We start from the raw sequence: 27,714 nt of genomic DNA, 5'->3' as shown, positions 1-27,714 counted from the left end.
AGACAAGAAGATCTCTTGGAAGAAATAGAAAACGCAGATATGAAACTGTTGAAGACAAAATCCGATCATCACAAGGATCACAGGGGGGTCAGTCTCGTAAGTGCAGTAGATGTGGTCTTGGTGGTCATAATAGAGCAACTTGCAAGATGCCAATATAGTGGATTTGTTTGCTGTGTTCTTCACAATTTAGTGAAAGTTTTCCAAACTTCATTTGCTTGATTTCTAGTAACTTTGTTTCTGTTTGTGACAACTTTGTTTCAGTTTTTCTGATTATATTTGCTTGAATTTTAGTAACTTTGTTTCAGTTTGGGAAAACTTTGTTTAATTTTCATGCCGTATTAACTTGGTTAGAAGAACGGTCGATCCATCGGTCGATCCTGATCAATATGCAAAACAAACAAAAACACGGACAATCTTTTGATCGACCTGGTACAGTTCTCTCGATCGGCAAAGCTCGATCTCGTACCGACCGATCGATCGAAAATATGGATCGATCGATCGGAAATTTGGATCGATCGATTGACAGTTTGGAACAATCGATCCCATACTCTGATACATCTTATTTGAACCGAATTTAACTCAGCAAAATAGAGAGAATATGATAAAAACCTCCATTTATCTTCTCCTACATAACTATACTTTCCTCGATTTGGGATTCTTTCCTCGGCACGGGATCGATCGATCTATTCTTACAGATCGGTCGATCTGTGTAAATCGACCTTCGTCGATCGAGTGAAATGGACCAGGTCGATCAGTATATATTTCGCGTTTTTTTTTGTTCTGAATAATGATCGGGATCGATCGATCCACTATAACTTGTAAAGTGGGATCGATCGATCCCCTTTGTCGAACTCAATATATATCTTTTTAAAAAAATTACAATTTTAAGGGCATTACTGCCATTTTGAAAAAAATTAGTCTAATAGGACATAAAGTAGTATAAATTAGTCTAAAGGGACATATTTACCATTTTTTTCTCTAAAAAAACAGATTTCCAAACTTTTTATTGGTTTGATATTCGTCTAAATAAAGTATCAAAATACAAAAGACCAAAAAAAAAAACTATAAGGCCCCCACAAAATAAAAGACAAGAAAAAAGACAAATAATTAATGATAAATTAAACCGAAAGTAAAACAAGAAAACAAAACAATTTTAATAAAATTTTCAAAATAAAACACGTGGCAAAAAGCAACTAAATCTCCACCAATCCACATCTACCTTCATCAGATCAACACACCCGCAGATTCTGCCATGTGGCCTCTCTCTAAAAAACCAGACCTTCAATTCAATGTCTTTGCTGTGATTCTCATAAAGCTCACTGTCCCAATTCTTCTTCTTCTGTCTTTTTAATTTTTCAAAATTAAATTTCTTTTTTTTTTCTTTCAATTTGACTGTAAACCGGAGAAGACGATGGGAGGTTGTACCTCCAAACCCTCCTCCTCCGTGAAACCCAAAGACGCGTTCCCACAAAATGACGATTCTACCCCTGTCCATCCCGGGAAAACACCTGTTCGTACCTCAACCGCCGTAAAGTCCTCTCCTTTCCTCCCATTCTACACTCCAAGCCCCGCCAGGCACCGCCGCAACAAGAGCCGCGACGGAGGCGGAGGAGGAGAGATCAAGAGCGTCACCAGCACTCCGCTACGTCAGCTCGCGCGTGCTTTCCACCCTCCGTCACCGGCGAAACACATCCGGGATGTTCTGCGGCGGAGAAAGGGGAAGAAGGAAGCTACTTTGCCGGCGGAGAAGAAGCAGACGGAGGAGGAGAAGGAGAGAGAGGAGGTGGGGCTGGACAAGAGATTCGGATTCTCAAGGGAGTTTCAGAGTAGGATGGAGTTAGGGGAAGAGATTGGGAGAGGGCATTTTGGGTATACTTGCTCTGCTAATTTCAAGAAAGGAGAGCTCAAGGATCATGAGGTTGCTGTTAAAGTCATCCCTAAATCTAAGGTCAAAGCTTTACAATCTTATACTTTCTCAAGTTTTAATCTTAAGGTTTATGCTTCATTTGGCTTTGAGTTTGCATGCTCTTGATTGATTGGTGATAGATAGAGAAATGCCTCATTGTATTCTACTATTAGCTTGAAATTTGATCATTTTACAGATGTGTTGGTCTCTTTTTGTTGTTGTCTGATTTGGTTTGTTAGATGTTACCCTGTTTCATGGTAATGTTAGCCTATGGCTGCCAGTAGAAGAAATCATTCATAGGTTCTCTTGATAGTTTCTTTCTTCTCTATGAACTTACTGTCTTCTTGTTGGAAAAATTAAATGGAGTAGTGGGACTGTTATGCTTAGAAATTAATAGAAAAGACAACATGTTTTTGAACTCGGATTAGGTTGTAAAGGTTTTTGATAAGTTTAATATGTTTTGTCAAAGGTGAAGAGATTTTCAATGGTAGTAGATGTAAATTTTGCTGACTTTTTTTTCTGGTGAAAAAGTTCTACACGTTATAACTTGGTCAATAATTCATTGGAAGCATAGTCATTTTTGTGCTTATGTCATCAAGTAAATGAAGAAGTATCTATGGTCCTCATGCAATTTTGTAACATGCAATCAACTTATCTGACTTCATGATTCGCAGTAGCTGTCACCGTTGCTCATTAGTATTTGGTTTTGCCAGATGACAACTGCAATATCTATAGAGGATGTGAGAAGAGAAGTGAAAATCCTGCGGGCGTTATCTGGACATAACAATCTAGTACAATTCTATGATGCTTTCGAGGACAATGCCAACGTCTATATCGTAATGGAGTAAGAACAAATTGCTGTCATGCTACATACAATGCTTGAATCAACTAGATTTTAATCGTATTTACAGGAAAATAATCTTATATATCTTCAGATTCATATTTTCTGTGAATAAACAGTTGCTTTCTTGGAACTTTCAGGTTATGTGGAGGTGGTGAACTCCTTGACAGAATACTAGCAAGGTCTGCTATTAAAAGAAAGAGATTCATTTGCCATTTATTAACTTTTGGTCTGACTATGTCACATTGTCTTTTAGGGGAGGGAAATACTCTGAAGATGATGCAAAAGCTGTCCTTACACAGATCCTTAACGTTGTAGCTTTCTGTCATCTCCAAGGAGTTGTTCATAGAGATTTAAAACCAGAGGTGAACCTCTATTCTCCTCTTTTTTAAACTCATAAGAAAGATTTTCATTTGAAACTTCCCCTAATCTTAAATACTTTGCATGTACCAGAACTTCTTGTACACTTCCAAGGAGGACAACTCTCAGTTGAAAGTGATAGACTTTGGTTTATCAGACTTTGTCAGACCAGACGAAAGACTAAACGATATAGTGGGCAGTGCATATTACGTAGCCCCCGAAGTTCTACACAGATCTTACACCACGGAAGCGGATGTTTGGAGTATAGGAGTCATAGCATACATTCTCCTATGTGGAAGCCGTCCCTTTTGGGCAAGAACTGAATCAGGGATCTTCAGAGCAGTTCTTAAATCTGATCCGAGTTTTAATGAGCCTCCTTGGCCTTCATTGTCCTTTGAAGCAAAAGATTTTGTTAAACGGTTACTGTACAAAGATCCACGAAAGAGAATGACAGCCTCTCAAGCTTTGAGTCAGTAACTCCACAATCTTTCTTTGGTTTATCTTCTTTTTCATATCTTCTGATGAGTGCATTTCTCCAGTGCATCCATGGATCGCGGGATGTAAGAAGATGAATATCCCATTTGATATTCTGATCTTCAGGCAGATGAAAGCATATTTGAAATCTTCTTCTTTGCGCAAAGCTGCTTTGATGGTACATTTTTCCTTGCAATCTCTTCATTGTGTTATTTGTTTCACATTGTTAGTGTTGATGCTAACTTTTATACTCTCTCTCCAGGCTCTGTCCAAGACATTAATCACAGATGAACTTCTTTATCTGAAAGCACAGTTTGCACTTTTAGCACCTAACAAAAATGGCCTCATCACTTTGGATAACATCAGATCGGTACGTACCTTCTCTCTCTCTCACACACTCTAACATACAGCTCAAAGTTAGATGCTCATTTTCTGTTGGACAGGCACTTGCTTCAAATGCGACAGAAGCAATGAAGGAGTCACGGATACCAGACTTTCTTGCATTGGTATTGTCCTGCTTTTGTTTACGGCTCTTCTTGCTTAATCAGTTTGGTTAACAAAAAGTTTGGGTGTTAATGACACAGTTAAATGGACTTGAATACAAAGGGATGGATTTTGAAGAGTTTTGTGCAGCTTCCATTAGTGTTCATCAGCACGAGTCACTTGATTGTTGGGAGCAGAGCGTTCGCCATGCTTATGAGCTCTTTGAGATGAATGGGAACCGAGTTATCGTCATCGAAGAACTCGCTTCCGTAAGTTTCTCATTGTCCCTTTCTATTCACTATATTTTCAACCAAGTGCTAAATGGAACATACGTGTTTTTGTAGGAACTCGGTGTTGGATCATCGATCCCAGTGCATACCATCCTACATGACTGGATTAGACACACTGATGGGAAACTAAGCTTCTTGGGTTTTGTCAAATTGTTGCACGGTGTCTCTACTCGACAGCCTTTAGCTAAAACACGGTGATGGGCGTTATGACAGATCCAAAAGCATACATAGGGGATGGAGATGTCAAAGAACTTTACTGATCTTGTTATGGAATTGTAAACTGGAATTTGTATTAAGAGACTCATTCATTCCCAAGTTCATAGTGTTATAAAGAAATGCAAAAGTTTACTGTTAAATTCAGACACGCCTTGAAAGTTGTAATCAGACAACAGTCCATAGTGATGTTTTTAAGAGATTAATGGAAGAGAGATTCTGAATCCTTCAAGTTGAAGCTTAAAAAGTTAAATCTTTCTCAAGAGGATTGAATCTACAAATGACACTTGAGAACACATTCTTCTTACATGATGATAACAATGACAAGAAGTTCCAGCTCTTGACCAAGAACTGTCATGTTCATGTCTTTTTTTTCACCTTGAAGAGAGCCTCTGATGCAAATCATAAGCCAACGCTTTTCTCAAACTCTGCCTATACTAATAAAACTGCCTCTCACTCTCCAAAACTCTCGCAGGCGATCCAACTTCATCCGGATCTTTCCAAATCACCGGCTCAGGCTTTCTAGCAATCTGACAAAGATTATGCAACACACAACAAGCCACAATAGTCTGAGGAGCATGGTTCACTCCAACATTCAAACTCTGAAGAATCTTCCACCTTGCCTTAAGCAATCCAATAGCTTCCCCCACAACCGACCTCCCTTTCATCAGCATCCCATCGAAAAGATTATCCGGCGGCGAGCCAGAGCCGTTGGGAGACAACGGCGTCATCAAGAAAGAGAGAAAAGGGTAACACCAGTTTCCAACGTTGTACGGTCTCACATGGTGACCTCTAACGTTGGTGACTTTCTCCAAAACATTGTCGCCTGAAGTAAGACGCTTGTAGAGAAGACCGTCTCTGAAATGAGAAGTGTCGGCTTCTTCACCAGGAGCTTTCACGCAGACGTCCCAAAATATCTTCTTGTGATCAGCAACCACCTGAAGAGTGGCAGAAGTAGAAATATTATTTACAAGGGGCACAAATCTATGCTATTAAAATAGAAGTCATGACTTATTTCATTTGTGATTTTTTTATTTAAATCATCTTTGGAAAAATTATTAAATTTTACATAACTTAATTTTAATATATTTGAATATATTTATTTTTATTTCAAATACTAATAAATATCTTAAAGAAATGTCTAACAAAATCTTTCAAATAACTTTTAGAATCTTTTTAAAATATATTTTCGAAATTAGTTAATTAAAATTTTAATTATCACAAAGTATAATTAGAAACTAAATTTTAGTTTAGTTTTGATTGTAAATTTTTTAATAATTATATAAAATACTTTTAATAATATTTTAATGATAATAACAATTTAAAAAAAATGATTTAATTTTCAAAATTAAATTTAAGAAGTATTTTAAAGGATGTTTTTAAAAATAAATATTCTTTTCTATTTATAATTTAAAAATAAAAATTCTTATCTATTTAGCACAAAAATTATGATTTATTTCATATGTAATTTTTTAATTTATACCACTTAGAAGTTTCACCTTTAAATGTATTTACTATGTAATACAACTAATATACATCTTCTTTCAATGTGTTTTTTTTTTAATTTAGACCACTTAGAAGTCTCACCTTTAAATGTTTTTACTATGTAATACAACTAATTTACACATTCTTTCATAGATGAAACATTTGACTTTTATTCATATCGTATTTATAAGATTTTACTCTACTATTATTAACGTCTGTGTATTCTCCTAAGTTAAAAAAAAAATTTGGTTTATTATTTAAACTTCTATACTAAATTGGTTTAATTAATAACTATATATCAAATTCTCTGTTATGTAGGTTCAACTTAATTTAGTTTGCACGTATGTTTCAAATTTAGAATAAAACAAAAATTATGTAAATCAGTATTGTTACATAATAATGTTTTCAAAATAAATTTTGTTACAAAAATAAAATAAAAATATAGATTTTATAATAATAATATTATACGCTACATAAATATTATTATAAATTAGATAATATATAACATCAAATTATACTAATTTATTGATATATTGTATTGCATAATCAAAAATATTTTACTATAAAAGAAAATCCGCACGGTCACGCGGATCATGATCTAGTTTGATATTAAAAATTAGATAATAAAAATATTTTTTTTCTAAACTAATGGGGCGTATGAAAATGTAAACATAAATTACTTGGGGTAAATGCCAAATTTTTACGAAATATTATAATAATTTTAGGAAAATATCAATACTATTAAAACAGGAACATGATCTATTGATATAAGTGTGTTCCAACTATTTTAATACAATTATTAAAATTTCAATCATTTAAAATACAATTATTAAAACTTCAATCATTTAAGATAAATATTATACAAAGAAAAACATATATATGACTAAAAACACAAATATAAAAATTAAATTTCAACGAAAATGTAAAACAAAAAATATGACTTCCTTTTTAGTAAAATATTATTTCCCCAAATTTAAAGGGGTCACGTGACCCCACCTGAAGCCAAAACGGCGTAGTGTCGAGGGTTAAGCTTTGAGCTGTATTTATAATGGAGCTGTTGTGAGAACTGAGAAGTTAAAGGTTTTAACTTGCACGGCTAAATTATCTAACGAGAACAAACCATTATGTTAGTCTTCAGACAAGACACCAGTAACCATTAACCAACATGTTTCAGTCTATCAAAACCAAATCAAATCTAACAAAATTCTCTTTTTCGACTACAAGTTTTAGCATTTGATTGATGTGTTATGAATCACAGAAGGCTTAAACCACTATGATCCATGAACACTTCGAGTCTCTTATTATCTTCAAGTCTCGGCAGGATAGGTGTTGGAGTCGTGGTGGTTAGCGTAGCCTCCGTTGTTGTAACCTTGTCCTCGCGAGTATCCTCCATTGTCTCCTCTCCACTGCCACAAAGTAGACACCAACACATTAAGAGAGATAGATAGAGTCGATATTTATCAGACATGTGCGACATGAAACAAGAACTTGATGACCTCAATGTTAACAGGAATGGGAACAAGTTTTTGTTTAAAAATCATTTTTAAGTCGTACGAATATGGGGAACAAGAAAATCAAGACTTTGACCATGTTAAAGGGAAGTGACAAGTTGGGTGTGTTAGATATTACAACTTGTACAATCAAAAGAGGAAACGAAGGGAAGAGCAAGATAGATTCCACCACCAGCTATTGCCTAAAGTCTACCACTAACTTTAAGTTTGATTATATAATGACAACCAGGATTAGAAAAAACCCTCTTGACAAAGTTTGACCCTCCCAAAATAATTGATGTTAGTCTACTGATAGTAAAAAAACATTTACCTGCTTGTTCGGAGTTCTTCCCCAAGAGAGCCTGACAGTGTTCTTGCCGATGACTGTCCCGTTCAAACTCTGGATCGCATCATCAGCACTCTTCCTGTCACAACCAAAGGCAGCATGCCGCTTTGAGATTACACATTAGGTTGGCTCAATCTTATGATTGACATAAGCCCACACTTCTAAGTAAAAGACCATACCTGTTAGAAAGTTGGACAAACCCACATCCTTTGCCTAGTGGGATCTTCACTGAAACAACCTCGCCAAATTGTATAAAAGGTTCTCTGAGGTCTTCTTCAGTAACATCAGGGTCAAGTCCGCCAACGAATATCTGCAGTGGAATAAGAGGAAATGAAACAGAGATAGAATAATCAAAGCAGGTTAAAAGGCTAATGACAACTCACTGTTGAGTTGTTTGAATCACCATCAGACTGTGACCCATGAGCAGTGAAACCATTTGCTCCATGTCCACCAGCCACTATCACAGCTACTCCAACCAAAACATAAAACTTTGTTGAATGTTAACAAGAAGCATTATTATCTTTATAAGATATGTGCAGTCACCTTGTGAAGAATGTTGTTGCTGATTAGCAACAGCTCTTTTAGGAGTCGCAACACCAACTCTCATCTGCCTGTTGGAACACAAAGCTCCATTCATCTCAGTCAAAGCCCTTGATCTCTCACTCTCATCACCGAACCTAACAAAACCGTAACCTTTAGACCGGCCGGTGTTGGAGTCAATCACAACTTTAGCGCTTTTGACAGAGGGATATCTCTCAGCAAACAACTCTTGCAACATACTATCAGTCACATCCGGAGACAAATCTCCAACGAATATCGACAGCTCAGGACCATTCTCTACTGCTCTCTTCTCACCAGTGCTAAAAGACGCCCAGTTTAAGCGGAAGGCTTGCTCGGAGTTAGGCATTATAGAACCGCTAAAGCTCTGAAGAACCTCTTCAGCTGCAGCACGTGTAAGAAACTCAACAAAACCGTATCCTTCTGACTGAAGTGTCTGCTTGTTTCGAATAACTTTCACAGAAGAAACCTAAACATCAGTAGAACAAAACATAACTACATAATTAGAACAAATATGTAAGTATGATTAATTGAAAAATATTATCAAATTAATAATCTGTTTTCATGCTTTTATGTTTTTATTATTTTCTTCTAAGCAAGAAAAGATCATCTCAACATGGCAACGTAGTACAATACTTTTTGCCTAAACGGAAGTATGAAGGTGTCATGTCATTTTCAAGTCAAATAATATTTTTCCATTACCATATTTGTTTCTTCTATGAAAAATTCAATAAATAATCATTGGATCTTATCCAATAAAAGCAGTTTCAAAAATAAAAAAACTTGCCAAAAAAAAAGTCCTTAGCTAGAGACAATGAATCAAACCAAACACACAAGAAAACATCAAGAACAAGACCAAGATCTGGAAACAAATCACTTTTCACACGTAACAAATCATTCATGGACATCATATTTTATTACCTCGCCGGTGTGAGAAAAGCAGGTGTGGAGATAAGTCTCGTCCATCCAATGAAGAAGGTCACCAACCCATAGAGTCTTGACGTCTTCTCCAGATCCACCACGCTCATGTGTCTTTTGGTGGTGGTTATGGTGTTGCTGATGATACGGTGCGTATTGGAGGTTAGGAGGGTGGTGGTGATAATGACCACCGTGATTGTAAGGAAGGTATTGGTGAGGATACATCATCATATGCTGCTGCTGCTGTTGCATCATCATCATCGCCGCCGCGCCTGGATACTGCATCATCCACTGTTGATGCTGCTGCCACTGCTGAGGCGGCGGAGGAGTCGTTTGGTTAGCCGGAGGCGTGGCTGACGTCGAATCTGAGCCGTTGGTTGTCTGCATCTTTAAACAAAGTCCGGATCCGATCTGATATCTCCGAGCTAGATTTTTTCAGAAGCTTATGTTGATCTTTCTCTCTGTTTCCCTCTCCGAGACCGAAGAAGAAGTGGCTCTAGAGAGCTGTGGTAGTGGCGGATAGAGAGAGAGAGAGAGAGAGAGAGAGAGAGAGAGAGAGAGATTTGGTCGTGAAGGGAGGCGAGTGAGAGAGAGAGAGAGAGTTTGTGGGTTTAAGGCTGAATCTATGGGTCGTGGCCGAAACGTGGGGCCCATTTTTTTTTACCCAAAGCCGTGTTTGTGTTTTTTTTGGAGATGGACGGCTCTGATTCCACCGCGTTTACGACAGTTGCATTTATTGTTTTGTAGTAAATTACCTGATTTGTTTAATCGTACTCACGAGGATTGGAGTAGTTTCTGCAAAAGAATTTTAAACAAATAAACTAAACAAAAGTTTGGTTAAGGAGCATCATTCTCAAAAAGTTGGTTTTTTTATAGTAACCAAAACCCAACTCGATTCTAGTTAGGGAATTCTAAAGTCGCCGATTACGTATTGGGCCTAATAAAAGAAATTAAACAAGGCCCACTGTTTATAAAATATCGGACTAATCTGTGATATTTTTAGGATTTCAAAGACTCGAATATAGAGTTGTTTACGCCATAGCCCACATTCTGAGTTTGTCTTTCACTCAGAGACACATTGCACGTTCAAGACACTTTTCTTTGGCCCAAACAAAATTTCGGACACAAATGCCCTTAATGAGAGCTAGCTGCGATTGTGTTTTGTTTCCAAAAGAAAAACCGGTTCGGTTTTGTATTTGTTTCCTAGAATGTATTGATTTATTCGGTTTATTGATTCAAGAGCCTTAGTCTTGACCATTGGATGTCAATTCTGTGCTTTCAATCCAAAGACCAAAATTAAAATTTGAGAATTAGGTCAGTTTGATAAGGACATCCACAAATCTTTCTTACTTCTACTCCGTCCATTATATTGTGGCTGGACTAATCCATCCACAAATCTTGCTTACTTCTACTCCGTCCACAAAAACTTCTTACATCTATTCTCTCCACAAAACGTTTTTGCATCTATTCCATCCACATACACTTTTCCAAATCTATTGCATCCACAAAATGTTCAAAATAAACCCGATGCAATCAGGTTGGTGCTGATCGTTAACATAATACAAAGCCTAAATTAAATACCTAGAGTTAGGTTTAACATATTACATGGGTTAGAAGTATCAACCACAAAAAAAAAACACAAAAAGTCGGTTTGTGAAAATGGACATGGAGGATAGAAAGTAAAAAGTTTGCAGATGAAAGCTTAAGAATTAGGTTAGTTTGATAAGGATGTCCATAAATCTTTCTTACTTCTACTCCGTCCACAAATCTAGAATTACATGGTGGATGAAAGCTAGAAGGTTTGGCTTTGAGTAAATGTTGAGGCGTCCACTAGGGTACCAGTAGGTGGTTGTTACCTGAAAATATCGGAAAAAAAATTAACTTTGGCAAATCTAAAAACCGTGAAATCATTTTTCTGGGTATGAAAAAGTAAACCAAATTCATAAAAATAACCACGAACACAAATCGGTGTTCTATGGATTTGAATCGAGAATGTGAAACCCAGACAAAGATGGTGTAGTTATTGAAGAAATCAATTAGAAGCTTATAATTCTGGATCCAGACAAAAGAATGTGTAGATTAGGATGAAACAAACCTTGCATGTCTTGACCTTGAAGAACAGAAGAATGACAAAGATGGTGTGATTCAGTGATTTGGAGGCGAAACAGGAAGGAGAAAGCCTATGTGTGGTTTGCAAGAGAAAATCTAAGGTTTTAAAGAATCGCCGCAAAGGGGTGAGTTGAGAGAGGCTGTGAGTTTTGAATTAGAAATTAGAGTTGGGAATTGATTAAAAAGAGGGTTGGTACAACAATTAAATCGGACCGGTTTGGTTTTTGCGTTTTCTGTTGCATGAGGGCATAAATGACATTCACTAGCTCCAAAGGTTGTCATATGTAGAAAGTGTGTTGGGATGAAATTTCAAAGTGATAAAGTGTCTTAGGGAGTAAAAAATTCATGATTTTATTACTGCATGGTTTATGCTAAAGGCAGTATGCGATTATATATATATATATATATATATATATATATCAAGATTTCTCGAATAGAAATTTCCTAGTATAACATTTTTTAGTTTATTTTCACAAAAATAGCTCTCAATGAAAAAAATGATCAAAATAAGTTTTATTAAAGAGTAAAAATACATTTTTACCCTAGGGTTAACTAATCTAGACTTAGGGTTTAGAGTTAAGAAGTGGATTTTTGGGGATATGGTTTCGAATTTTAAAAAGTGAAAAATAAATATTAAAAATTTCAAAATAAAAATGGCTATTTTATCTTTATTATAGATTATTTTTGTGACAAAAACTTAAAAAGATATATTTGAGAAAATTGTCATTTCTCCAATGATCTTGTAACTGCATGGTCGCTGGTCCTTTTGCCAATGGCGGTATCCCCTATATATTAAAAGAGAAACATTACAACATTTGAACCATGACACGTGTCATCACGAGAATCAATTTCAAAATCCTTAGAAAAATAAGTTGGTCCATCTAAACATATAGTATACTTTTCATTAACCTAATCGTATAATTAATTATTAATATAAAAATATTCTTCATTATTTCCTTAAATAGAACATACGGAATTACCTTATATGATCAAAATATATATAATAATTAATGATTTTAAAATAATAAAGATTTGATAATAATTTTTACATCCTCTATCATTTTGTTTTATATTAATCTCATATATATTAAAAGAGAAACATTACAACATTTGAACCATGACACGTGTCATCACGAGAATCAATTTCAAAATTCTTAGAAAAATAAGGTGGTCTATCTAAACATATAGTATACTTTTCATTAACCTAATCGTATAATTAATTATTAATATAAAAATATTCTTCATTATTTTCTTAAATAAAACATACAGAATTACCTTATCAGATCAAAATATATATGATAATTAATGATTTTAAAATAATTAAGATTTGATAATAATTTTTACATCCTCTATCATTTTGTTTTATATTAATATTATTAAAACAAAGTAGACAATAAAATATAACCGAATAATCAAAATTTCAATTTTTCAATATATGTTATATTTTGAAGTTTTAGAAACGAATATAAATTAATAAACTAATCTCACTTTGAAAATATGTATCAATAGTTTAATTTTTTTATTATAACTAGATACAAATGTTCATAAATTTATATGAGTAAGATGTCTTATTTAATAAATATTAGATTAAATATATATATATATATATATATATTAGTATTGTTGAAATTAAATTATATATCATATAAAATGCATAAATATTTAAATTTCAAAATTTTTACTGAACAAATACTAAGAATTTAATAGTTTAGTTTCAAAAATTTCATTGAATTTGTAAAAATGATTATAAATTAATAAAAAATATTAAAAGTTTCATATTTAAAATTTTGTTATCAATGTTTTAATGTTTTGTTACAAAATATAAATGATCATAAAACCATGTGAGCAGGAAAATTTTATTTAATAAATAGTCATATTAAAAAATATATTATACATCGATTTTCATATCTTTTAAATTTAATTATAAAAAATTTAAAAGATAAAAATTATTATTTGGATTTATTTACGATAAAATGATTGTAAATAACAATGATTATTTTGATCTATATGTCCGCACCGATTTAGTTATATATGTAAATGTCACTGACCTCTCATCCCGCGCAAGGCGCGGATCTTAATCTAGTACGACTTTAAAATGATTAAATAAACTTTTTGGAAGTCTAGACATTCCATAATCTGATAAAACTGTAGTATAAGTTCGAGAAAACATACAGTAGCAATACGTAATTTATACAATTATAACTGCAAACAGTCTATCAGCTTTAAGTTATCAATCTCGTTTATAAAAATACATATAACCAATAACAAGGGTAGATGGCATATATGCGGCCCTATATATACAGAATACAATCCAACCCTAACAAAAATAGTAATTCTGAAGCAAATATGACGGCCAATAAAAACAGGAATGTGTGACATTTTGGCTGTTTTAACCTCCCATGATCATGTGATGATGTAAAAATATAAGCCATATTATAGCTTTGTTATTCTATAAAGTGTCTATAAAGGTGTGAACTTTAGGTATCAAATCAGCAATAGAAACAAATGTTGAAGAAACGACATCTATTTTCACATTCCCAAACTCATTCCTCTTTTACCATTCTTCTCTTCATTACACGTCCATACCTATTTGTTTTATCTACACACACATACAAATGCTATAACTGTGTATACCAACATTTTTTTTTTTTTGCCAACTGATATTATTATAAAGGAAAAAACCCAACTGAACCAAATCCAACCATAACAACTAAAGTCCAAGAGAGGCCCAAAACCTAATTTCAACAAAAACGAAAATCTTAAAACCGGCCCAACAACAAGCCCAAAAAACAGGAGGCCACTGCCCCAAACGCCAACGCACGGCGCACGTGTTGAGACCTCAACTGCGAGGCACACGTGTCACCAGATCCCTTCTCCAACCTCCATTGTCGGAGGAAACATGCAACCCAACACCGAAAACCGTACCCGATCTCACCACCACCACCTACGGCCGAGCTCCTTTGACGGAAAGCTTCTGTCGAACCATGTCGAGATCTCTTCCTAAGCCTCCAAGCCGCTAATCAATCCCACATCTCATCTTGTTTGTCGTCAACACCATCGAAGATAATTACTCGATCTATTCGAGATTTCTTCAGAGGGGACCAAACGAAGAACAGATGAATCAAGAACAAAGCTAAAGTCACACCCTTAAGAAAAGGGGTGACAATCAAAAACCGACGGTGCAAGACACAGAGCCTCCACACCTCGGACTCATAAGCCGGCGAGGAACGAAGCCATAGAAGCCTCTTTCTCCCGGAAACAGAGCCGGCGAAGCCTGCCTAAGAAGCAGCGCTTCCCAGAATCAAAGCCAAGAACCAGAAACCGTCGATAGAGCCCCGTGAAAGCTTCATCTCATCTCACAGAGGAGAGAGAGAAGTCTCGGTCTCCGTCTCCTAGATTCGTTTTCAACTCCGATCTCTTTAACTGTGTATACCAACATAATGTACTGTTTTACACACACATACAAATATTCTAACTATGTAAAATAATAATAATAATAATAATAATAATAATAATAATAATAATCATAATAATATTAATATTCTAATTATGTACACAAACACAAATGTATGGTTTTATATTCATATTTTGTGTAAGTCCCAATATATGCAGTTAATTTTTAACTGCAAAAGTCTACATACACTACAAAAAAACAGCGGTATTCTGACGGATATTCTGACGGAAAATAAAATCCTCGGAATATCCCGAGGAATTTCCGAGGATATTCCGAGAAAACACAAAATTTGGTTTCTTCGGAATATACCGACGGAATTCCGAGAAAATCTCAATCCGTCGGAATATTCTTATGGAATACCGAGGAAAAATGTATTCATCGGAAAAAATCGATGAATTCTGAGGATATATTATAGCCATTAGAGAGCCGTTGGGGGATTTTAAAAATTCCGAGGAAATTCCGACGAACTAGCCATTGGCGTCGGAATTCCGTCGGAATTTCCTCGGTCTGTCGGCAGGATTTCAACTATAAATACAAGCACCCCTCTTCCTCTTCATTCACTCCATATCTTCACCCTCCCTCATACTCTCTTTACACACGAATTTGATTCATAAAAAACATGTCTTCTTCAAATTATTTTCGTTCTTGGATCGATCGACCTCATTTGGATCCGAACACGAGATTGCTTACGGAAGAATACCAACGAAATATAACCGAATTCATGGGGTTAGTTCACCGACAACCGAAAGCAAAAACATGTATGTTAAGATGTCTTTGCTCTAATTGTAAAAATAGGAAGGTTATTAAAGAGTGGGATGTTTGGACTCATCTATATTTGAGTGGGTTTACACGAAGTTACAAAATTTGGTATCATCATGGGGAAACTGATTATGAACATGGTAATACTAGCGTAACTCAGCCAGCGGTTAGATTAGAAGAACCAATTAGAACGGATGTAGATTATGGTGTAGGTACTGAGCAGATGGTAAATGATCATTTTAGAGGGGAAGATTTACCCAATGCAGAAGCTAGGAGATTTTATGATATGTTGGATGCTGGAAAGCAACCATTGTACGAAGGTTGCAGAGATGGTCATTCAGCTTTATCATCTGCTACAAGATTGATGGGCATTAAAACAGATTATTATTATAATTTGGTTGAAGACTGTTTGAATGCGATTGCTGATTTTGTAAAAGGTATTCTACCCGAGGATAATGTAGCTCCTGGTTCATACTACGAGGTTCAGAAACTCGTAGCTGGTCTTGGTTTATCGTATCAGGTAATAGATGTATGCAACGACAACTGCATGATTTATTGGAGGGCGGATGAACAGCGGGTTACATGCAAATTTTGTGGAAAGCCTCGTTATAAAGATACGAGTGGAAGAGTTCCAGTGCCATATAAAAGGATGTGGTATTTACCTTTGACGGAAAGGTTGCAGAGGTTGTATCTGTCTGAACGCACAGCGCAACCAATGAGATGGCATGCGGAGCACTCAACAGATGTTGAGATCAGACATCCTTTAGATGCAAAAGCGTGGAAGCATTTCCAATCAAAGTATCCCGACTTTGCGTATGAAAGAAGAAATGTCTACCTTGGATTATGTACTGATGGTTTCAGCCCGTCTGACAAGAGTGGAAGACAGTATTCTCTATGGCCCGTCATTCTTACACCATACAACCTCCCCCCAAACTTGTGCTTGCGACGAGAGTTTTTGTTTCTCTCGATTCTCGTTCCCGGACCAGAGCATCCTAAGAGATCACTTGATGTGTTTCTTCAGCCACTAATATATGAGTTGCAACAACTATGGGCTCAAGGTGCTGAAACATACGATGTTTCGTGTAAAGAAAACTTTCAAATGCGGGCAGTACTAATATGGACAATAAGTGATTTTCCAGCATATGATATGTTGTCTGGATGGACAACGCATGGAAGGCTATCATGTCCATATTGTCAAGATAACACTGATGCTTTCCAACTAAAACACGAAAGGAAAACGTGTTGGTTTGACTGTCACAGGAGATTCCTACCACCTGATCATCCATATCGTAGGAGTAGGAATTTGTTTACGAAGAACAAGAGGGTGTTTGACAGTCCACCTCCGGAAATTTGTGGGAAAGATTTGAAGATACAACTAAGAGATTTTGGTGCAGAAAGGACGCCAGAAGTCGGTGGACATGAGCGTTTTCCGGTAGATGCTGTTGGAGACCTACATAACTGGCACAAAAAAAAGTATTTTCTGGGATCTGCCATATTGGCAGGATCATCTGCTAAGGAATAATTTAGATGTCATGCATACTGAGAATAACTTTTTTGACAATCTCATGAACACGATCCTTAATGTTCAAGGTAAAACAAAGGATAATTTGAAGTCAAGACTGGATTTAGTCGATATATGTGCTCGTTCAGAACTTCATGTTGATGAGAATGGTATGGCTCCCTTTCCCATATACCGACTTGATGCAGAGGGAAAAGATGCGTTCTTTGATTGGATTTCAAACGATTTGGAATTTCCAGACGGTTACGCAGAGGGAAAAGATGCGTTCTATAAAACATTTTTGTGATTTAAAACTATTATTTGGGATTTAAAAAAAAATATACATATATATATATAATATAAATTTCTATATTTATTAAACATTTTTAATATTATTAAAACTATTTTTTGTAATTATTAAACTATTTTTTATTTATTAAAACTATTTTTTGTAATTATTAAACTATTTTTTATTTATTAAAACTATTTTTTGTAATTATTAAACTATTTTTTATTTATTAAAACTATTTTTTGTAATTATTAAACTATTTTTTATTTATTAAAACTATTTTTTGTAATTATTAAACTATTTTTTATTTATTAAAACTATTTTTTGTAATTATTAAACTATTTTTTATTTATTAAAACTATTTTTTGTAATTATTAAACTATTTTTTATTTATTAAAACTATTTTTTGTAATTATTAAACTATTTTTTATTTATTAAAACTATTTTTTGTAATTATTAAACTATTTTTTATTTATTAAAACTATTTTTTGTAATTATTAAACTATTTTTTATTTATTAAAACTATTTTTTGTAATTATTAAACTGTTTTTTATTTATTAAAACTATTTTTTGTAATTATTAAACTATTTATATTTTTGTGATTAAAAACTATTTTTTAAATATTTTTTTTTAATTTACAGGTCTAATGATGATCAGACCCGGCCTCGACAGCGTCGTGGTCGTGGTGGTACGGGGAGCCAGTCTCGGGATTCCAGCCAGATTCAGGATTCCGCTTCGCCCCATAGCTCCTACAATACATCTCCCTCTCCATTTCCCGCTTCTGCTCCTCCCGCTCCCGCTCCTCCGGCTCCCGCTGCTCCCGCTCCCGCTGTTGCACCCGCTCCTGCTCCTCCGGGTCCTCCGGGATTGATGAGTGTTGCGGAGTTGGTTCGACAGCCCGGTCGTGACCATCTTCTGTATCTCACTCCGTATCCACATGGACGGGGTCAAACATGGTAATTAAACGTATTTTTTTCATTAAAATTTGATTCATTATTAATAATTTGTTCTTTTTATTAGGTTCAACCGATCCGGGAACGGGATCAGCGCATGGATCTACCGTATGATGTACTCGACCCTCAACAAGGGACATCCGACTTTCACTGACTTTCCTACCGACAAGCAGCATCTGTGGTTTCGTCAGTTTGCGGTAAATATTTTAATTGTTTACTTATATTTTTAATCTTTAATATAAATTTTTCTACTAATTGTGTTTTTTTTTCAGCAAGAATTCAACTGGAATTCCGATGATACGCTCTTTATTTATCACTACTTCGTCCATAAAGTTATGGACAACTATGGAAAGCAGATGCACGAGTGGAAGAAGAAGTGGGAAATAAACAAGGTTGATTTAATTTATTAAACAAATTTTTAATTTATTAAACTATTTTTTATTTATTTAACTATTTTCTTTTCTTTTTTTATTAAAAGGTCCCAACGTCGATGAACAACACGGTCTGGAAGGAGTTGTGTGTGCATGGGATAAGGAAGAGACGAAAGAAACTTCTTCCACCAACTCCACCAACCGCAGGAGCGAGCGTAAAGGGAAGGGCGTCTTCAAGCATAACTTGGGTGCTCAATCTATTGCCACTCTAAGGGATCGCATGGTAAGTTCAGCCGTTTTTTCTTCAATTATTTAAGTTTTAAAATTTTATTTTTTGTGCATTTCTTCTAATTTCTAATGTTTGTTTAATTTATGTTTTTTTCAAGGCGGAAGAAAATGATGGCGAGCCGGTTGATGATCTCGCCCTAATGAAGAGGGCGTATACCAACAAGAAAACCGACCAGATTGATGATGGTCTTGTGAGGGAAGTAGTCACCCTGGTCCAAACTCAGGTGCAAGACGAAGTGTCTCAGCTTCAAACCGAGGATGACGATTCGACGGCTTCGACCAACTTGTCCCGGGTTCGAATCAACGAAATCGTTGAATCGGTAAGTTCTTTTTTTTTAAGTTCAATTCATTTATTTCTTGATTTCTATTTATCATCTTTTTATATTATTTAAATTTGACTATTTTCTATTTCAGTCGGTTCCAAAGAAGAAGGGACGTTTGGTCGGTTTGGGTCGTCGCTCCCGGTCGGTTCCTCCTTTTTCTGCACCACCGCCCTTTGTTGATCCAGAAGTACTTACGACTCAGTTGAAGGACAAGGATGATCGCATATCTTTGTTGGAGACCCAGATGGCGGCTCAACAGACGGGCTATGAGACACAGAAGAGGCTGAACCAGCAAATGATGGAGATGGTGAAGAGGATGTACTCGAACGAGGTGTTCCCGAACGTGCAAGACCTGTAGTTTTTTTTTTTTTAAAAAACTCAGAATGTTTTATTTTTATTTGTACAACTTTGAATATTATCTAATATGTTTTCAATTTCAATTTTAATTTTATATTTTCGAATTCAAATTTAAAAAAATTTATTTTTTAAAAAAAAATTAATTTTTTTTTGAAATTCCGAGGAAATGAACCCTCGGAAATTTCCGACGAACATTTCCTCAGAATAAGTCGTCGGAATATACCGAGGGACTCCTTCCTCGAAATTTTCCGAGGGCTCTGTTCCTCGGAAATTCCCGATGAAAAGGAACATTTCGTCGGAACTTCCGAGGATTGGACCATCGGAAAGTCCATCGAAATATCCCGAGGAAGTTCTCCCTCGGTATATTCCGAGGACCTTTCCAACGAACTGGTGGTCCTCGGAGTTTCCTCGGAAATTCATTTCCTCGGAATTTCGTCGGATATTTTCGAGAGATTTCCGAGAAAAAATGAATTTCCGAGGAGTTATTTCCGAGGATTTGTTTCGTCGGTACGTCGTCGGAATAACGTTATTCCGACGACATACCGATGATTTTTTCCCTCGGTATGCTGTTTTCTTGCAGTGATATGTATACTAGATATGGCTTCAGATGTTTACAAGTAAGCATACAGGTGTGGTATTTCACTTATTTATTTGAAAATAGGAAACTGTGGTGAGTGTATATGATGATGATGATGATCCCGGACGTCACAAAGGAGACAGGGTGGACGTAGAAAAGGACAGTTGCATTTGCATGATCACATTTTGTAAAATGCAGTGCAGGCAGCTTAGAGTCGTCCAAATGGACTGATTCTGCTAAGATATTATCTGATTTGATACCAAACTGTAATTAAATTAATAAAACGCGATTGTTAAATGCTGGGACAGAGGCACGTGCAGCCAAGACTGTAGTAAAGCATCCCAACCGATTCATGCAATGATGAGATTTACCTTTTCTTGCTCCCTACGATTTGCTTCCCCCTCCTCCTTCAATTTGTACAATTTATTTTCTTATTTTACGGTACCAACAAACTAAACGACAAACACATACGCAATAGTTACAAATATAGTTTTCAATTGTCATAATCTTATTATTTGGAAATTACTCATTGATTACGGTTAAACTTCATTTGGAAAATTACATACACAACATGTAGGTTTGATAATCAACCGGCTTGTTTTATTAACATCATACGATCTCACATTTATACAAAGACTAAAGCGGTGCAACATATTTCCTTATCACATATAAGAAAATATACAACCAAATATATGACAATATCCCCAATACTCCCTCTCAAGTTGGAGCAGGAGAATATTGAATGCCCAACTTGGATACTAACTTTTGAAATGAAACCCGTCCAAGTGCTTTAATTAATATATCTGATATCTGCGAGTTCGTGCGTATATGTTGAGTGACGATGATCCTCTCTTGAACTGCGTCTTTCACAGAGTGACAATCATTCTCAATATGTTTTGTTCTTTCGTGAAAAACCGGGTTGGCAGCTCTGTGAACTGCAGCCTTACTGTCACAGAAAAACGAGTAGGAGTAAACTGCTCAAGACCCAGTTCTTTTAATAGCTTTCGAATCCATTTCATCTCTCGTAACGCTGTTGCCATAGACCTATACTCTGCTTCGGCAGAAGAATGTGACACAGTTCGCTGCTTCTTAGTCTTCCACGCAATAAGTGATCCACCAAGCATTACCACGAAAGCGCTGAGTGATCTTCGGGTAAGAGGACAAGATGACCAATATGCATCGCAGTATACTGAGAGCGTGAGATCAGGGTCGGATTGCAGCAGAATTCCCAGACCCAACGTCCCCTTCAGAAACCGCACAACACGAAGTGCAGCAAGCCAATGAGCCTCTTCCGGATTCTACATAAATTGTGAAAGAATATGGACTGAATAACACAACTCTGGCCTAGTATTCATGAGATAAATCAACCTACCAACAAGCCGCATGTACTTCGTCGGATCAGCAAGTGTTGGTCCCTCTGCTTTAGCAAGTTGATGATTCTGCTCAAGAGGTGTGTGAGCTGGTGTACATCCTAAATTACCAGTCTCTGTAACAATATCCAAAGCGTACTTGCGTTGACAAAGAAAAATACCTTCTGGACCTCTCAACACTTCAATACCAAGAAAATATTTTAATTTTCCCAAATCTGTCATCGCAAGCATTTACCTAAGTAGTCTTTGAATCGCTTCAGCATATGTGAATTATTACCACAAATGAGAAGATCATCAACATAGATCAGTACTCGTATCTCAATATCCTTGCACGAGTAAGAGAACAGCGAATAATTTTCATATGACTGAACAAAACCGAATTTAAGAAGTGCATCGGAAAGTTTCTTAAACCAACATCGCGGAGCTTGTTTAAGTCCGTACAAAGACTTTCTTAGGCGACACACTTTACCAGGATGTGTATGACGGAAACCTGGTGGGAGTTTCATGTAAACTTCTTCCTCAAGATCGCCATGTAGAAAAGCGTTTTGCACATCCATTTGACAGACTTCCCAATTTTTGGCCGCAACTAGACGCAGAAGAGTGCTTATTGTGGTCATCTTAACGACTGGAGCAAACGTCTCATTGTAGTATGTTCCTGCAACCTGCTTATTACCTTTCACCACCAATCGAGATTTATGTCTTTTGATGGTGCCATCAGCATTGTATTTTATCTTATAGACCCACAGACTATCAAGAGCTGCCTTTCCCGGAGGAAGATCAGTAATGTCCCAAGTGTGACTATCCTCAAGCGCCACAACCTCCACTATAATAGAATTATCCCAGATTTTACTACGCACATCTTCTCGAAAGTGTTTAGGCTCCTGTGCACTTGTAATTGCAGTCATATAAACCCGACGACCTGGTGAAAATTGATCATCGGTTATACAGTTTGATATAGGATAAAGAGAAATACATGGATCGTTAGACGAGGACAACATATTGGAGTTGGGAAGAGCGTGATGTGCATAAGACGTGCTCGGGGCACTGTAGAGAAGAAAATCCTTCAACAAGACCGACTGTGTCTTCTCTCTGCGTCCTCTACCAAGATTTTCGGAGGTCTCACTGACCAGAGGCGAGCCCAAGTTCTCAACGGGTTGTTGCTCGGTGGCAACGGACTCTGCTTCTGCTAAAGGTAACTCAGTTTCAGTTTCGGTTTCTTCAACACTGGCGACATTTTGTTCATCTGTATCAACTGTAGGAGACACTTGACTGCTCACCCTGTCATCAAGAATCACATCCGACGATGGAATTGCAGGCTGGTCAATTTTTGACTCTGCAAACAGGAATACATCTTCCCGGAACACAACGTATCGAGAAACCAGAAACTCGTTTCGGTCAACATCATACAATTTCCATCCTTTCTTGCCGAAAGGATAGCAAACAAATATACATGACCTGCTTCTTTGACCAAATTTATCTCTGTCTCGATTCATCTTGTGCGTGTAACAGGCTGATCCAAAAACTTTCAACAATTTATAATCTGGTTTCACTCCATAAAAAACTTCATAAGGAGTTCGTCCTTGAAGTACAGAGGTCGGAGTTTGATTTTCAAATATGCAGCGGTAAGAACAGCTTCGCCCCAAAACTTAATCGGCAAGTTAGCCTGAAACATGAGTGCTCGAGAGACATTCAAAATGTGTCGATGTTTTCTTTCAACCCTTTCATTTTGTTGTGGTGTTGCAACACAAGACGTCTGGTGAACGATGCCATTTTCTTTAAAATAAGATGACAAGACCATGAACTCGGTACCGTTGTCACTGCGAACCGTTTTAACCGACTTCCCAAACTGCTTTTCAGTGTAAGCAAGGAACTGTTTTAAGACAACCTTGACTTCTAATTTTTCAAGCAAAAGATAAGTCCACACTGCTCGAGAAAAATCATCGACGATGGTAAGAAAATACACTGCACCACAAGAAGAAGGCACTCGATATGGTCCCCAAACATCGACATGAATAAGAGAAAAACATTCTGACGTTTTATTTGAACTATCATTAAAAACTTGTCGAGTTTGCTTAGCTCTAAAACAAATGTCACACGGACTAGAGCCAGCTAAGTTAGAAGAACTAGAAAAAAAAGCCAAATCCTTAAATACTGAGAAAGACGGATGCCCCAAACGTCGATGCCACAAAGCCTGATCAAAAATACCACTGACCCGGTGACTCTTTGCTGAGACTCTATCTCTGAAGTAATACACACCATCACGCTCTTCACCGGTTCCAATCAGCGTCCTCGAAAAACGGTCATGCAAGACGCAAACTGTATCAGTAAACATTGCAAAACAACTCGCTTGTTTCAACAACTTTGCTGCAGAAATCAGAGTGCAATTCAACTCTGGAACATATAAAACTCTCGACAACGTTACTTTAGACGAGAGTGCAAGAGATCCCCAGCTCATCGCATATGTCTTTCCTCCATCAGCAAAAGCGACAGAGCATGGTGAAATCGGCTCAACGTTCGTCAAAAGCGAAAATAAACCTGTCATGTGGTGCGAAGCACCTGTGTTGAGAATAACACCACCCAGTTTACTCTTACCAGACAGTCTATCTGCAGCATTGGCTCCAGACTTTTCTTGAATCATTTGTGTAAGGATCTTCCACTGATCAGATGTAAAATCAGGAAATTCCGACGAGTTTGAACTCGTAGCATGAGCCGCACTAGCTCGTCCACGACCACGACAACCACTACTGCCTCCTCTTCCACGACCACCACTACTTTCTCCACGCCATGCACCGCGTTCTGGAAACCACTCGAAAGCCCACTATCTGATGACAATCCCGTTTCTCATGACCAGTTCTTCCACAATGTGAGCACAACAATCTGGGTTTAAGAATTGTGTTCTCTGTTCTGCTCTGCGTCTCGGTTGAACCCAACTGCTGACCTTTACGAGACACTTCATCAGGCTGCTTTTGTCATGCGACAAACCCAACTGCTTCTTGCTGATCACGTCCACGAGCTGATGCAAGGCGTTGTTCCTCTCTTATTATTTTGCTGTAAATCTCGCCAAGAGAGGGAAGAGGATTTTGACCAATGATTGAGGTACAGATTCCTCCAAACCGTGAGTCATCAAGACCCATAACAAACTGGTGAATCTTCTCTTGCTCTCTTTTACCAGCGATGGCAGCAGTAGCTCCACAGGTACACGTGTGAACAGGCTGATACATCTGCAACTCTTCCCACAATGTAGAGAGTCTTCCAAAATAGTCCAACACAGACTGGCCATCCTGCTTACACGAAGCGAGCTGCGCCTTAATCTGATGCACTCTCACTGTGTTTCCCACCGAGAAACGTTGCTTCAGATTCTCCCAAAGCTGATGTGCATCCGTGATGTACATAATTGTGGACTTCACCTTTGGCTCGATGGAAGCTCGGATCCACCCAACAAGCATAGAATTGACCGTCAACCAATTCTCAAGATCTAAACTAGTTTCAGCCGGCTTCACCAAAGTTCCTTTGATAAACCCTAATTTCCGTTTTGCTTGAAAAGCATTCAACATCTCCGAAGACCATTCATTGTAATTTTCTCCATTCAAACGAACCGACGTGATCACGGCTCAAGGGTTGTCAGAAGCGTAGAGCATATACGGCGAAACCGACGCAACCTCATCTTTCTTTGGGTTGGCTTGGGCTAACTCACGATCATCCGACATAGCGAAGCTTACTCAGAATCTTTGCAAAGATCGATTTGTAACTTCTTCAATCGTATCAATGCTCTCATACCATGTAAGTTTTGATAATCAACCGGCTTGTTTTATTAACATCATACGATCCCACATTTATACAAAGACTAAGGCGGTGTAACATATTTCTTTGCCTTGTCGTATAAGGAAACAATCCTTATCACATATAGGAAAATATACAACCAAATATATGACAATATCCCCAATACAACACCAGTTAAGCTAATTTTGGTCTTATCTAATGAAAGCCAAAATGTTTTCTTAGTGGTGGACCCAGAGTTTAGAGGCGAGGAGGAACGGATCCATAAACAAAAACCAGACGAATATTCCGTAATAAAAAAAAAGAATATTAACGAGAAATATTATCGAAAGTTTTGTAGACAAGTACAGACCAACTGTATGTCTGTATCGTCATTTCATGTGCAGATTTCCTCTTTTTCCCCATTTTCTTTTATAATAGTATATAAAACCTTAAACTATGAAACATTTGAATAGTGGTTTCTTGGGAAAATGTAACAACAAGAAAGACATGAGAACAAATCTATTCTATTAAAACACAAGTGTGACCTATTGATATTAGTTTAGTCCAACAAATATTTTTCATGATACATCCCTTTTTAATGTGATAACTACTATGCCTTTTTAATTTTCATAACTAACCCCCACATCATTTTCTTTTTCGAAAATAACCACCACTCTTTAATAGTAGGAAATCTCTATTTATATGCAACTTCCGCTTTTACAAGCTGTTTTACAAGCTGTTTTCTATTTGATCGGGACCATTTAAAATATATTTCTGGACTTTAGCACCATTTAAATTTACTACTAATATATTTTCTGGACTTTACCACTATATTTACGATAGCTAATAATATTTAACCTTACTTATGTCGACTGTTTAATATACAAAATCAAAGCTTTAAAATATTTCTTACAGGCCATAGTAGAGTAGAGGCTTTTCAGATGTAGGAGTTAAATTGTTTGGTGATGCTATAGACACAAAAACGAGTTTCTTTTCATACATCTTCTTTTTCAATGGAGACAAGATCAACGCTTTGGTTTTGTTGACCTTTCCTTCCCTCCAGTACACTTCAGACACATATATTAGCTCGATTAAGATCAGCTTCACTCAGATCTCTTATCGGAAGAAACAGAGGATCCGTCACATCTGAAATTTCATTCAAAATAAAATTCTCAGATTCCACCTCAAAATAAGATTACATGCAACAAAATATATTTAATCTAACAACAAAACGAGTGATATTACATGTATCTGGGCTGATCTGAGCAATCTTTTTTACAGATCGATTAAGTTTGAGCTGAGACAAGATCCGGTCGGTTGTAATAGAAAGAGGGAGAGAGAAACTCTATTTTCGAGCTGATCTTTTTTTTTTGATCAAAAGAGCTGATCTTTCTAAAAAGATTTTTTTCTCTATAATAAGTTTGTGGTCGGGATTTATTTATTTATATGGGTATTGAGCCTCAAATTTGATACATTGTTTTGCATTGTGTATTTGTATGGCTTTTTAAAATTCCTATTGTTTTAAAATTATTTTGCCTAATTGATCTTAATTAGATATTACTAATCTATATTATTATCAAACAATTTTTAGGGTCATCTGTTATAGCTATTCTGTTAAAACACCTACTTAAGTTTAGAAATAAAATGTGGGAAATTAAAAATGTTATCATATATGAAAGTACAAAAAAATATTACAAATTGCAAATTTGGTGAATAAAGATTAAAAATAATTTCCCAAATGTGTACGACACAAATACATAATTATGAAACTTGATAAATTATTTATTTAAAGTAGAGAAAATTATATCTATTCTATTAAATTCATATCATACAAAAATATAATTATACAAACACATACATAAATTATATTAGGCAAAAAATTAAAAAAACAAAAAATATACCCGCCCTCTGAGGGCGGGTCAATATCTAGTGTTGAGATAAAACAATTGTAATAAGCATCCAATGTCCTAAACGAAACAAGAACCAACTTTCCTTATTCATGCAATTTTAAAAACCCGAGTCTGTATGTCATTAATTGCCTAAAACCATCTACCATACTCACTTGATTTACTAAAAAAACAAAAACACGAGAAACCCACAATAAAAAAAAAAAAAAAAAAAAAAAAAAAAAAGCCAAACGCCAGAGAAATTGCTATCTTCTGAAAAACCATCGTAGTTACTTGATCAAGATCTGAAACTTCCGATATAAAGGTTGTATTTTTCCTTTGTTTATACGAACGAAC

At 36.2% G+C, this 27,714-nt stretch overlaps 3 protein-coding genes across 3 annotated transcripts; 1 reads left to right on the top strand and 2 right to left on the bottom strand.

The window, feature by feature from the left end:
* Nucleotides 1-1,365: 1,365 nt before the first annotated feature.
* On the top strand, nt 1,366-4,805 carry LOC106296163 (CDPK-related kinase 2). Its single transcript, XM_013732238.1, has 10 exons — nt 1,366-1,948; nt 2,620-2,750; nt 2,888-2,929; nt 3,004-3,112; nt 3,201-3,576; nt 3,647-3,759; nt 3,844-3,951; nt 4,025-4,087; nt 4,166-4,333; nt 4,409-4,805. The coding sequence occupies exons 1-10, from the start codon at nt 1,412-1,414 to the stop codon at nt 4,550-4,552; spliced, it is 1,791 nt and encodes a 596-aa protein (XP_013587692.1). The 5' UTR covers nt 1,366-1,411; the 3' UTR covers nt 4,553-4,805.
* A 199-nt stretch (nt 4,806-5,004) lies between these two features.
* Nucleotides 5,005-6,203, bottom strand: LOC106345128. Its single transcript, XM_013784384.1, has 2 exons — nt 6,192-6,203; nt 5,005-5,505 (listed from the first exon to the last, which is right to left on the bottom strand). Exons 1-2 carry the CDS (start codon nt 6,201-6,203, stop codon nt 5,005-5,007), a joined length of 513 nt encoding a protein of 170 aa, XP_013639838.1.
* Nucleotides 6,204-7,119: 916 nt separating this feature from the next.
* On the bottom strand, nt 7,120-9,900 carry LOC106295790 (polyadenylate-binding protein RBP47B-like). Its single transcript, XM_013731774.1, has 6 exons — nt 9,368-9,900; nt 8,432-8,915; nt 8,272-8,354; nt 8,068-8,198; nt 7,874-7,967; nt 7,120-7,458 (listed from the first exon to the last, which is right to left on the bottom strand). The coding sequence occupies exons 1-6, from the start codon at nt 9,749-9,751 to the stop codon at nt 7,360-7,362; spliced, it is 1,275 nt and encodes a 424-aa protein (XP_013587228.1). The 5' UTR covers nt 9,752-9,900; the 3' UTR covers nt 7,120-7,359.
* Between the last annotated feature and the right edge of the window lie 17,814 nt (nt 9,901-27,714).

Source organism: Brassica oleracea, chromosome C5 (genome assembly GCF_000695525.1).
Source record: "Brassica oleracea var. oleracea cultivar TO1000 chromosome C5, BOL, whole genome shotgun sequence".
NCBI classification, from domain to species: domain Eukaryota; kingdom Viridiplantae; phylum Streptophyta; class Magnoliopsida; order Brassicales; family Brassicaceae; genus Brassica; species Brassica oleracea.
Note: the sequence above shows the minus strand (reverse complement) of the source record. Positions and strands in the feature narration are given on the sequence as shown.

Bases quoted from the DNA above. Each gene is read 5' to 3' on its own strand.
- LOC106295790 (XM_013731774.1), bottom strand. From the start codon at position 9,751: ATGCAGACAACCAACGGCTCAGATTCGACGTCAGCCACGCCTCCGGCT. The intron at 8,355-8,431 runs GTGACTGCACAT...TGGTTGGAGTAG, and splicing joins GCAACAACATTCTTCACAAG to CTGTGATAGTGGCTGGTGGA. The intron at 7,459-7,873 runs GTAAATGTTTTT...ACTTTGTGGCAG, and splicing joins GAAGAACTCCGAACAAGCAG to TGGAGAGGAGACAATGGAGG.
- LOC106296163 (XM_013732238.1), top strand. From the start codon at position 1,412: ATGGGAGGTTGTACCTCCAAACCCTCCTCCTCCGTGAAACCCAAAGAC. The intron at 2,930-3,003 runs GTCTGCTATTAA...ATTGTCTTTTAG, and splicing joins CTTGACAGAATACTAGCAAG to GGGAGGGAAATACTCTGAAG. The intron at 3,113-3,200 runs GTGAACCTCTAT...TGCATGTACCAG, and splicing joins ATAGAGATTTAAAACCAGAG to AACTTCTTGTACACTTCCAA.